This window comes from Cetorhinus maximus, chromosome 8 (assembly GCF_964194155.1).
Source record: "Cetorhinus maximus chromosome 8, sCetMax3.hap1.1, whole genome shotgun sequence".
Taxonomy (NCBI): Eukaryota; Metazoa; Chordata; class Chondrichthyes; order Lamniformes; family Cetorhinidae; genus Cetorhinus; species Cetorhinus maximus.
In genome coordinates, this window is record NC_135886.1 from 56,133,685 (window position 1) to 56,147,161 (window position 13,477).

The window sequence follows — 13,477 nt, forward strand, 5'->3', positions numbered from 1 at the left end:
GGCTCCTGGTCAAGCAGCGTCTTGGTTTTAAAAACTCTCATCTCTGTTCTCGCTCAAATGGCATTGTCCCTCTAATCTCCTCCAAATCCACAAACCTCCAAGATATCTGTGCTCCTCTAATTCTGGTGTCTTGAACATCCAAATTTTAATAAGTTTAATTGCTCCATTATTGGTGATCATGTACTCAGTTACTTTGGCCCTAAGTGCTGGAATTTGCTCCCTAAACCTCTCCTCTTCTCTATCTCACTTACCCCCTTTAAGACACTCCTATAAACTTACTTCTTTGACCAAGCTTTTGTTCATCTGACCTAATATCCCCTTAAGTGGCTCAGTGACATGTTTTGTTTTATAATGCTTCTGTGAAGTGCCTATATATATAAATCATATATATAAATTGTTGTATATATGCTGCTATCTGTAATCCCCTGGGTCAATTCTCATATATTTGTAGAAATTAAATGACACTTTATATTGCAATTTGTTTCAGAGTGCAACCTATCCAGTGTAATACCATGACCTGAGTTCTAATACCTCAGCTAGTGTCTGAATTAGCTGTAGAGTTTTAACTAAAAACTTAAGGAAAGCTAATGACCAATTGGCTGTCTATCATTATGAATTAACTTGTGCAACTAATTTTGAGGAGTGCATTGGTATTTTGGATTTCCGTTCCCCTCTGTTTTGGATGTATGTTAAAAATATGTTGTACCTTTTTACTTGCTCTAAGGTTTGACTGAAATATGGCTAATAAAGGACGAAGAAATCCTGTTAAAAACCAGAAAGAGAAAGCAACCTATGATTCACTGTACGAATTCAATGAAGACAATGCAAAAAGGTTGGGGAGCAGCTATGAGACCGAACAGCTAGGTAAAGCACAGTTAAGTTATTTTAGAAATTATGTTTTAATTACATTCATGCTTCATTTTGTTCCACACTCCCAACAGTATCCATCATTGCCTACAGCCAATGAGCATGACTGTGATAGTTTGGACTTTTTCCAACACTTCCCAACACAAAAAGGGCAGTTTCCACAAGCACACCAGGTGTCCTATAATCAGTCTGTGCCCTTAAATGGTGCTTTGTGTGGAAGAGAGAACCCAAGCTTAACAATTGCCCCCTAATTACAGAGATGAGATGCCAGACTAAGACCTGGTCTGTTGGGTGAGGTGGATCCAAGACATATGTTAAATGAGAGCAGGCAGATCTGAGGTCCTAGAACATTAAAAAGTTGTTGTAGGACTCCAGAACTCCCTGCTCTTATTGATGATGGATCTGTGTATCTTCATACATGAATCACAAAAAGTTAGCATTCAGGTACAGGAAGTAATTAGGAAGACAAATGAAAGGCTAGCCTTTATTGCAAGGGGGAGTGGGGAAGTCTTATTATGACTATATAGTATAGGGTGTTGGAGAGACCACAGCTAGAGTACTGTGCACAGTTTTGACCTCCTTATTTAAGAAGGGATAAATTTGCATTGGATGCAGTTCAGAAAAGGTTCATTTGACTGATTCTGGGATGAAGGGGTTTCTTATGAGGAAAGGTTGAGCCTTTACTCCTTGGAGTTTTGAAACCGGATTCTGAGGGGGCTTGACAGGGTAGATGCTGAGAGGATGTTTCCCCTTGTGGGGGAAATCTAGAACTAGGGGGCATAGTTTCAGAATAAAGAGTCTCCCATTTAAGATGTTGATGAGGAAGATTTTTTCTCATCGGGTCTTTGATCTTTGGAAAATTCTACCCCAGAGAACAGTGGAGATGACATCATTGCATATATTCAAGGCTGATGTGGACAGATTTTTGAGCTCCAAGGGAGTGAAAGATTATGGGGGACAGGCATGAAAGTGGAGTTGAGGCCACAATTACATCAGCCATGATCTTAATGAATGATGGAGCAGGCTTGAGAGACTGAATGGCCTACTCCTGCTCCTATTTCTTATGATCTTATGGTGGAAGGTTACTGACTTGCAAATGGCCTTGGACAGCAGACCCGAAACAGGTATAAAAACAAAAAACTGCAGATGCTGGAAATCCAAAACAAAAACAGAAATACCTGGAAAAACTCAGCAGGTCTGGCAGCATCGGCAGCGAAGAGCAAAGTTGACGTTTCGAGTCCTCATGACCCTTCAACAGACGCTGCCAGACCTGCTGAGTTTTTCCAGGTATTTCTGTTTTTGTTTTAGACCCCAAACAGGCCCTGCTTCAGAATATGCCATCATAGGCGGGCTGCAGCAGTCTTGGCTGGCTGGTTGCCAGGCAACAGCTAGGACACTGGCAGAGGTGGCTGCAGTGATGCTGTCACCCTGAGACAGTACAGCAGGTTTGTGCTCTGTGAAGCCACCGCCAATCTCCTGGATAACGGATTGAAAGACTGCTGGGACACCCTGGAATTCCGTTTGAGTACTGGTATCCTGAAACATGATAACAGCAGTTTGAGCTTCCACTGCGCTCAGATCCTTGGGTGGGACAGTGGTAAGATACTTTTCTCTATGTACCCAATCAGCCACATAACAACGTGTCACACTTCACATAGACGTACCTTTGGAATCCCAGGAATACTCTATACGTAGTGTGGAGTTAATGCACCTTTAGAACTAGGTTTGTTTGTAACCAACTGATTAACCTCCAACAACCAATTGCCTTTCTTTTGGCTGAGAGAGTCCAGCGTGAATCAAGTTTTGGTGTCCTGGAGCCAATTCCTGCTAAGTGTGGACTACATTGATAGTGTTACACCAAAGAGGTAACAAGGTTGGTTTGCATTAGGAATTCTTCTGAAACTGTAAGGCTGTTAGCTAAGGTAGAGATGAAGAACTTTACCCTGGATTTGGCTTTGCTATATCAGAGTAGGAAACACTTGACGCTGAAACTGGGTATTCAAAGTAGGCATGTGTTGCATTACCCAGCTCATTACTTTTATGCTCAAAAATTCACCCAGTTGCATATTTGCACAGACGAGGATTAGTCCGAGGACAAATATTTGAGGTGTTCGATATAATTGACTGAATTAGAATTGGTATGAGTATGGTGGGAAATCACTACCTTAAATAAGACAGTTTTAAATTTAAAAGAAAAACTTGATGGTCTGTCGCCCACAGTGGTACAGGAACTTGAGGATAGGTAGGAGTAAGTGAAACAGCAGCTTTTAGTTGAGGAATCATCTTGTTTGGAGTATTGTGTGGCATGCACAAATGATTCCATGACAGAAGTTACTTTTTGTATCAAGGATAATATTCACTGTACTTATAAATGGTTGGGCAAACGGAGTGCAGCCGACTAATTGAGTGAAGACTTGGAGTTTGCTGAGAGGGGAAGTTTTAAGTGTTAAGTTTGTTCTTAAATTTTGCTCTTAAAACCTAATCTGGTCTGTAATTAGCAGTAACTGGAAAGCACTGTGTTAGCAGGCTAAGTTCTTTCTTTCTTGCAGTTTAGACAGGGTAAACTCACTCTCAGCTGTAGGAGCTGAGTAATTAATTAGCTAATTGGTTGAATCTGGTTACCATAGCCCCAGTTCAGTTTACTATAAATTCAGGGATCTTTAGTGCAGCCTTGGCAAATGAAGTGTAGCTGAGCTAACTGAGTAAAGACTTGGAGTTTGGTGAGAAGGGGAGTTGGGGGAGGAGGTGTTCGTTTCCTTTTTCTATCTTTCTCATCCCTTAGAAATTGGTTCTTGCTCTACTACAGGGAAAGTAGCTAGCTGTTTGGTGAGTCTTTGCTAAGTGGGTAAGTTCTACTCTATCCCTAAGATTTAAAATAGCACACAGTTTGGTGGTAAAGTTAATAAAATATGCAAGAAAGCAGCATAAATAAGTGATTAATATAATTACGTAGTTATTTAAAATACGTTAAGGATGGCAGGACAGGTGGTGTGTCAAGGCTGCAGCATGTGGGAGCTCCTGGTAACGTGATTCAGGGCAAGCACGTCTGCAGTAAGCGTTTGTGGCTTGAGGAACTTCGGCTCAGGTTCATTGAGCTGGAGACTGAGCTGCAGAATCTGCGACACATCAGAGAGGGGGAAAGTTGCCTGGATGCCTTATACCAGGAGGCAGTCACACCACTTAGAAACATAGAAAAATAGAAGCAGGAGTAGGTCATTCAACCCTTTGAGCTAGCTCCGCCATTCAATGTGATCATGGCTGATCCTCTATATCGATGCCACACTCCCACCCTCTCCCCCTACCCCTTGATGCCTTTAGAGTCTAGAAATCTATCCACTCCCTTCTTAAATATATTCAGTGACTTGGCCTCCACAACCATCTGTGGTAGAGCATTCCACAGGTTCACCACACTCTGAGTGAAGAGGTTTCTCTTAATTTCAGTCCTAAATGGCCTACTCCATATCCTGAGATTGTGAACCCTTGTTCTAGACCCCCCCAGCCGTAGGAAACATCATCCCTGTGTCCAGTCCGTCCAACCCTGTCAGAATTTTATACGTTTCAATGAAATCCCCTCTCATTCTTCTAAACTCCAGTGAATATGGGCCTACTCGGCCCAATCTCCACTTATACAACAATCCTGCCATCCCAGGAGTCAGTTTGATGAACCTTTGCTGCACTCCCTCCATGGCAAGTATATCCTTTCTTAGGTAAGGAGACCACAACTGCACAGAATACTCCAGGGGCAAAATTTTTAGCTCGAAGGGCAGGCGCGTGCCTGAAGCGTAAAATGAAACGTGTTGACATCAGGCAAGCGTCCCGACATCAATGCACAGTCGCACTCTTAAGTAAAAGCTTTCTGAAGATCCAAATAACGGTTCTCCCTTATCTATTTCCCTTTCGTAAATCCATGTTGACTTTTTTTTAATTTGCTCATGGGATGTGGGAATCGCTGCATTTATTGCTCATCCCTAATTGCCCCTGTTCAGAAGGCAGTTAAGAGTCAACCACTTTGCTGTGGGTCTGGAGTCACATGTAGGCGGGGAGATTTCCTTCCCTAAAGGACATTAGTGAACCAGATGGGTTTTTACAACAATCGGCAATGGTTTCATGGTTGTCATCAGACTTTTTATTGAATTCAAATTTCACCATCTACCATGGTGCAATTTGAACCTGGGTCCCTAGAGCGTGACAATATCACTATACCACCGCCTCCCCCCTTTGTCTCATCCCGTTGACATTTTCTAAGTGTCACATCCTTTATAATAGACTCTGGCATTTTCCCTGCCACTAATGTTAGGCTAAGAGAAAATTCCCTGTTTTCTCCCTCCTTTTTTAAATAGTGAGGCTACATTTGCCACCCTCCAACCTGCCGGGACTGTTCCAGAACTTACAGAATTTTGGAAGATGACAACTAATGCATCCATTATTTGCACGGCTGCCTCACAGAATCACAGTGCAGAAGAGGCCCTTCGGCCCATTGAGTCAGCACTGACAAGTGAGAAACACCTGACCTACCTACCTAATCCTATCTAATATGCCTTTTTCACCACCCCACTAACATGCCCCTCTGCCTTCAGAGATCTATGGACACACACTCCAAGGTCCCTTTGTTCCTCAGAACTTCCTAGTGTCATGCCGTTCATTGAATACTTCCTTGTCAAATTACTCCTACCAAAATGCATCACCTCACACTTTTCAGGGTTAAATTCCATCTGCCACTTATCTGCCCATTTGACCATCCCGTCTATATCTTCCTGTAGCCCAAGAGACTCAACCTCACTATTAACCACCTGGCCAATCTTTGTGTCGTCCACAAACCTACTAATCCTATCCCCACATAGTCATCTATGTCGTTTATATAAATGACGATTAGGGGACCCAGCACAGATCCTTGTGGTACTGGCTTCCAGTCACTGAAGCAGCCTTCTGTCATCACCCTCTGTTTCCTACAACTAAGCCAATTTTGAATCCACATTATCAAATTACCCTGTATCCCATGTGCATTTGCCTCCTTTAGTACCCTGGGATGTAGATTATTGAAGCCTGGAGATTTATCAGCTTTCAGTCTCATTAATTTCTCCAGCACTGTTTTTTTAGTAATACTAATTTCCTTCAATTCCTCCTTACTAGATCCTTGGTTCCCCAGTATTTCTGGGAAGTTATCTGTGTCTTTCTCCGTGAAGACAGAACTAAAGTAATTGTTTAATTACTCTGCCATTTCCTCTTTATAAATTCTCCCATTTCAGACTGTAAGGGACCTACATTTGTCTTCACTAATCTTTTTCTTTTTACATATTTAGAGAAGCTTTTACAGTCCGCTTTGATGTTCCTTGCAAGTTTACTTTCACACTCTATTTTTCCCCTCTTAGTCAATCCCTTGGTCCTCTTTTGCTGAATTCTAAACTGCTCCCAATCCTCAGGCTTGCCACTCTTTCTAGCAACTTCATATGACTCCTCTTTGGATCTAATACTACGCTTAATTTCCTGTTAGCCATGGATGGGCTACTTTTCCTGTTGTGTTTTTGCACCAGAAAGGAATGTATAACTGTTGCAATGCATACATTCATTCCTTAAATATTAGCCATTGTCTATCCACCATCATGCCTTTTAATGAAGTTTCCCAATCTATCTTAGCCAACTCATGCCTCATACCTCTATAGTTTCCTTTGTTTAGATTTAGGACCCTAGTTTAGGATTGGACTACTTCACTTTCCAACCTAAGGAATTGTCACAGTTCCCTTAAGGACCCCACACAAGATTATTAATTAACCCCTTCTCATTGCGCATAACCAAATCTACAGCCTTTTCCCTAGTCAGCTCCTTGACATACTGGTCTAAAAAACCATCTCGCACACAGTCCAGGAATTCATCCGCCACAGTATTATTGCCAATTTGGTTTGCCCAGTCTATATGTATATTAAAGTCATCCATGATTACTGTTGCAACCTTGTTACATGCATTGCTAATTTCCTGTTTAATACTGTCCTCTACCTTACCACCACTGTTTGGCCTATATATAACTCCCACTAATGTTTTCAACCCCTTGTTGCTTCCGAGCTCCACCCAGACTGATTGTACATCTAGATTTTCTGAGTCAATATCCTCTCTCACTATTGCACTGATTTATTCTTAACCAACATTGCCACTCCACCGGCTTTTCCTTTGTCTGTCCTTCGTAAATATCAAATACCCTTGGATATTCAGTTCCCAGCTTTGGTCACCCTGCAGCCATGCCTCTGTAATTGCAATCATATCATACCCGTTTACATCCATTTGTACTGTTAATTCATCTACTTTATTACAAATGCTCTCTGCATTCAGATACAGTGCCTTCAGACTTATCTTTTTACACATCTTTTTAGGATAGGTTGTTCTGATTTGATCAGTGGCTAGGGACAGGAGGGTGCTCCTTGGGTCCAGGATTAATGGCGAAAGCCAGCCTGGTCCGCCCCCCATCCCTTCCTTTCCCCATCCCAGCTGGGTCCAGCTTGGTGGAGAAATAAGCTTGGCTTCAGTTATCCTATTCCCCCCCCACCCCAGGACCCAAAATCTGGAAAATCCCCATACCCAGTACACACCTGGCCCCGAGTTTCCCAGATACGGGGTCCGGCACCTGTACTTGAGGGGATTTAAATGTATTGTATGGGCTTTTATCAGTGAGTTGTTTTTTTTTATATATACTGAAGTCTGTAATAGATACTTAAAACTTTGTTTTATTTAATCTCCACATGGCTCCTGAGGTCTGTCAATGGTAGATACTGAGTGCGTTGGCATGGCAGGTGTAAGAGCAATAGGTGGTAGGTGGGTAGATGGGCATAAGTTGGTGTGGAGAGTATGAGGGGCATGGGTTGGCATGGATGGAGCATGGGGAGTGGGTGGAGGGGGTTGAGGAGATGTGAGGGATGAAGGCTAGAGGGCCTAACAGCTTTTATTACCACTGGGAGCCAGATCATTGAGGTTGGCCTTGTAACCAGCCCGCCTTGGCACCCCCTGTGGCTGCCTCTGAACAGTTTCCGGGGGCAGCGGGTGTCACGCAGCATGCACCTGCACCCCCATCACCCCCCACAACGACAATCCGGCCACTTGGGGCAGTTTCTCCCGAGGCGGATTTGGCGAGTTGGAAAATTTCCTGACTCTGGGCAATTGCCTTGGGAGCAAAAATCCAGGCCATGGAGTCAAAGCAAAACAATCAGCAAAGTCTGCAGGGTATTATCTATATATTATGAATAAGAACTGAAATGGAGCTGCTCCACCAAGTCAGTGTCAGACCTAATTCAGGGTCAGAATTAGTTGGTAGTTGCTGAGTTGATGGTTTGAATGTGAAGACCCTACAGAAAAATCTGAATTCCAAGGCATGATAAAATCAACCCTGGATCCTACTCCTGATCACTTCTTAGTGACTTATGCTGAAAAGTGTGGAGTTAAAACATGATTGGGCTCCACAATGATGCCCTTTATGACTGAAAATCCTTCCTGGGCAAATAGGCTACTGCACTGAAATGGAAACAAGGAGAATACAGCACAGACATAGAAACAAGGGAAATATTGCTCAGATATAGAAACGGGGAATTCTGCAGAGATATAGAAAGAGGGGAATACAGCACAGAATTAGAAACCAGGGAATACTGCGCAGATATAAATCTGTGTGAGATTTGTAATTACTTAATAAAGATAATAGAGAAACTGATTTCATGTTAACATGCTTGTAACTACTATCACACAGGCTAATTTTACTCTTTGCTGTCTGTACTCCACCCTTAAATAATGTCAATTTGGAGGAGCCATACAGAACTGCAACCAGCACTTTTGAGAGGATGTGCTGATCCAGAATTTGCAGAGATGTTGGCATCAATACCATACAAAATACCAAGGGTTTTATGATACGAGTCATCCAGCAGTCTACACGAATGGACTCTTCCTATGCTGTAAAACTTCCATGGTTCTATGGAATTATTCAGACATTTTGAGTGGCACATTACATGGAATTTATTAGTGCCTGTGATGTGTTTAAACTGCAGCCACCAGTACAAAAGTCCACATTTCCTCCTTTATTTAAAAATCTGTACACTGAGCTGTTGAGAAGGAATTAAATGCATTGCTACAGTAGCTAAGAGAAAAGGTCATACCCTTGTTTGTTATTCAGGTGATTAGAGAAGGAATGCATTTTTATGTAGAAAATAAGTACAGCCAAGAACTCAATCTGCTGAGATTTAATATTTAAATTATAGATTTAACCTTTCTTTGTTTTGAGTGAAATATTCAACCTGATGTACAAATAATGTCATGCGATTTCATCAACCAGCTTTAGAGTGAAAATTTTAGCATTTCTGTGTAAACTGCCTTTTTCATGGAATTTTTGTATTTATAGAGGAGGGCACGATGCAACTTGGGAGGAAACGGTCAGCGCCCAGTGCAGTGACTGATCAGGAAGAGGAAATGGATGACATAAATGTTGGGTATGACAATCTGAGCAGAGCACACTTAACATTTATTTTGTACATGGTGCCATATAAATGCATGTTTATATAGCTGAACTCAAGAACGAAGGAGAAGGGGAAAAGGAGGTACAAGTTAATAGAAATTCTCAAGTGTTTTTTTATAAACCAAAGGAGAGGGATTGTCAAACAGCTTGGTTTTGCATGCTATTTGAATAACCAAATGTTGTCTCATCTTTTTCTTTGATTTCCCCATCATTTTGCATAGCTAGTTATTAGGAAGCACAGTAAGAAGTAGCACATGTAGAGCAAGGAGTTCTTGATTGTAATGCTACTGAATTATTTTTTGAAAAAACCCTTCTTGTTTAAACCTCTGCATAATTCCCTGAAAGTGTAAATGTGGGTGGATAAAGCCATAGAAAAGATCAACAACAATTTAGATTTTCTAGAGACACAGGGCCTGGTATTTACAGATTGGCGGGGAGAGAGGATAGTAGTGGTCGGGAAACCTGGAATTACGGCGAAGGCAAGACCTTATTTTTTTCTCTTTTTTTCTCTGTTCCTCAGCAACCAGCTAGATTGAAGGTTGTCAGGACGGAATGCCTGTGCTGGACAGTAGGAGACAGAATGGGGAGACCATGAGGGGGTGGGGTGGGGTGTCAATGGATTGTGGTGGGGGGAAGTTGATGGCTGCAGGTTTGCTTGGGGGACCAGGGAGAAGAATTCCTGCTCCCTCTGGTCCAAAGGTAGTGTTCTAAAAAGCACAGCTACTGGAACCTTCCCTTCTGCTGCTGGGTTTCTCAAGTCCTTGTAGATCCAGCCTGCAGCCATTCAGTCCAGAAGGTTGCTAAAATCTAAGGGATGCAGCCTCAGTAATGTTATTAAATTCTTCTTTCCTCCTCCCTCTCGCAGGTTCCTTGCTTGCACTGGATAAACTAGAAGTAGGTGTTAACAGATTGGGGCTGAGTTTCAGATTAAGAAGTTGACTACCTCTATCAAATCTTCTCTATTCTCTTCTCTAGGAAGAACAACCCCAGTTTCTTTAATCTATACACGTAACTGAAGTCCCTGTAACTGCCCTCGTAAACCTTTTCTGCACCCTCTGTAAAGCTCTCACATTCTCCCTAAAGTGTGGTGCCCAGAATTGGACACATTACTCCAGTTGAAGGTTATTTAAAGGTTCCTTCCTTGCTGTTGTATTCTATTCCTTAACCACTTTCTCAACCTGCCCTGCCACCTTTGTGTATGTATATCTCCAGGTATCTCTGTTCCTGCATCCCTTTAGAATTGTGCCCTTTATTTTATATTGCCTGCAACCAAAATGAATGACTTCATGCTTCCCTGTATTAAATTTTATCTGCCATATGTCCTCCCATTTCACCAGCTTATTGGTTTGATGAGGTTTTACTTACTTTGAGTGACTTGGAGATAGTCAGCATATAGTTTTTATTGAAACTATTTATTAAAAACTATTTACAAAGACTTCATGGTAAGTACTTTGTTTTCTGGACACAGACTGTTCTGTCTTCCTCTTTTGGAGCCTCTTGGTCATCTGACTCTGACATCATGTTTACATCATCATTAACATCATTTTCTCATTAACATAACTCTGCATATCCTCCCCAAGTACAATCTCAAAATTGTTACATTATTTTGTTAAGCTATTTACATTACATTCCCACCCTCTGTTAACCTCCTGTACTGCTTACAGTTTCCACTCAACTCTAAATTATCTAAATGGTGAGAGATTGCAGAGCTCTGAGATTCAGAGGGATCTGTGTCCTCGTGCATGAATCACAAAAGGCTAGCATGCAGGTACAGCAAGTAATTAGGAAAGCTAATAGAATGTTATCGTTTATTGTGAGGGGAATTAATTACAAAAGTAGGGAGGTTATGCTTTAGTTGTGCAGGGCACTAGTGAGACCACATGTGGCGTACTGTGTACAGTCCTGGTCTCCTTATTTAAGGAAGGATGTAAATGTGTTAGAAGCAGTTCAGAGAAGGTTTACTAGACTAATATCAGGAATGTCTTATGAGGAAAGGTTGGACAGGTTAGGCTTGTATCCACTGAAATTTAGAAGACTAAGAAGCAACTTGATCAAAACCTTTAAGATCCTGAGGGGCCTTGACAGAGTGGATGTGGAGAGGATGTTCCCTCTTGTGGGAGAATCTAGAACTAGGGGTCACTGTTTAAAAATAAGGGGTCACTCATTTAAGACAGAGATGAAGAAAAACATTTTCTCAGAGGGTTGTGAGTCTTTGGAGTCTTCCTCAAAAGGCAGTGGAAGCAGAGTCTTTGAATGTTTTTAAGGCAGAGCAGATAGATTCTTGATTACCAAGGGGGTAAAAGGTAGGAAGGAATGTGGGGTTGAGGTTACAGTCAGATCAGCCATTATCTTATTGAATGGTGGAGCAGGCTCGAGAGGCTGAGTGGCCTACACCTGCTCCTAATTCGTATGGTCGTATGTCCCACTCCCAAGTCGTTGTTGTCTAAGGCTACACAGTGTTCTCAGCTCTCTTGAAGGACATGTAGGATACAAGTTTCCAATATTTTCTCCATGGAAGGCAAATACATTGGTGGAGTGGGATAGCAGTTTCTCACTGGCTCCTTGGCTGTGACCTTTACGATAACCTGAAAACCAACCAAGAAAAAACTGATTCAAAAGAAAAACCTTCAGGACTCGAATGATCACAACCCCTTTAAAAGGAAGACATGAATCGACGTTCTCTCTGTAATTTTCTTCTGTTTTGCATACTAGGGAAAGGTGAAAACATCGGCTTGAGAAAATGAAGGACTTTCAGCTCCTATGAAGAACTTTGCAGCTGTATCATTCACTGCTACTTGATGACAAGAGAAGTACTCAATAACTGAGACATAAATGAATTGGATAGATGAAAAGAAGAATGAAGAACATCCTGAAGACACTGCAAGATAGGACAGGAAGACTTCCCTGCTACTCTTAGGGTAGGAATTACACTTTCTGTAAGTAGTGGTATTATTTCCATGCTTGCTTCAGTGTGAGACTGCTGTGCTGCAGACAATGGCATTGCGAGGTTAGCATGAGAAAGCAGGATTGCACCGTCATCAACAATAGAATAAACCTCTGAACCTGGATCTGTATGAAGTTCTTGCGTAGTACACTTCAGTTGTAGAAGCTCTGTGGATTGGACCTCTACTTCTTTAACTGAAAGAAGATTTGAGTGCATCCATGACTTGCCGGTGATATTCAAGTATGAGATGCAGCTAAGTAGACAAATTCACCTCTTATTACCTTCTTCAACAAAAGAATGATTCTCCTCAAAAGGAACAACAAAGACTTCAGAGTCATTGGCAGTGAAGCCAGAAAGTGTGGTAAGATCTAGGACCTCTTCTCCCAACAGGTCATCTTCTATGACAGCTTCATTTGCTTCAACTCTGTCCCGAAAGAGCCAACCAAGGCCTAGAGCTCCTCTTGCGGAGGTCACCGTCTTGTTTAGTACATCCTGTTTCCATCTCTCCTAGCCTGTCTTCAAAGAGAAGTGAGAGATTTGCAATCACCTCCTGTGGCCCAGCGGATGGTGTTTCTGCAATAAAGACTGGCTTACTGCGTAATGAGTGGACTTTCATTTCTGCTGCAGTGATGGGCTTATCCAGCCCTTGGAACACCATTGGAAATCCATCCCTGAATATTTCTCCATTGTTCTCTATTGTTTCCTCATCCCCTTTTTTTTAAAGACCAACCCCTAAACACGCTGACATGCTAAGCAAAGAAATTTGCTAGTTCTGTAAGATATAAAAAGTTCAATTAATTTCTTCATCTTTGTGACCTTCACTTTCAGGTCTGTGACTCCCGGCCCTTGTAACTTCAATTCAGATAGTTGGATTTCTACTTCCTTAAGCCAGACCTGAAGCCAGTCCAATTTGTTGGATAAAACTCTGAGTCCAGCCCCAGTGTCCAGTTTAAATTCTGTTCTGTACCCTTAGACTTCCAGTTGTATAGACAGAACTGCTTATCAGGGATCTTTGATTTCTCCAAGGAAATTGTCAGGTTGAAATATTGCATTACTTCAAAATGGTTGGAAGCTTGTTCTAGTTTTCTTCCTCTAATTTGAACTTTGGATCTACAGAATTGTTTGAAATGCCCTGTCTTGTCATGGAGAAAGTATTCGGCTCTGACTGCTAGATAGACTTTGCA

At 41.9% G+C, this 13,477-nt stretch overlaps 1 protein-coding gene across 1 annotated transcript in view; it reads left to right on the forward strand.

Annotated features, from left to right (window-relative positions):
* sycp3 (synaptonemal complex protein 3) overlaps nucleotides 1–13,477 on the forward strand; it is a 145,109-nt gene that overhangs the window by 26,146 nt on the left and 105,486 nt on the right. Inside the window, exons 2-3 of the mRNA XM_078546899.1 lie at nucleotides 725–864; nucleotides 9,236–9,323. Of these exons, the coding sequence (XP_078403025.1) occupies nucleotides 738–864; nucleotides 9,236–9,323 (215 nt within the window). The 5' untranslated portion in view covers nucleotides 725–737. The remainder of the gene's footprint in view (nucleotides 1–724; nucleotides 865–9,235; nucleotides 9,324–13,477) is intronic.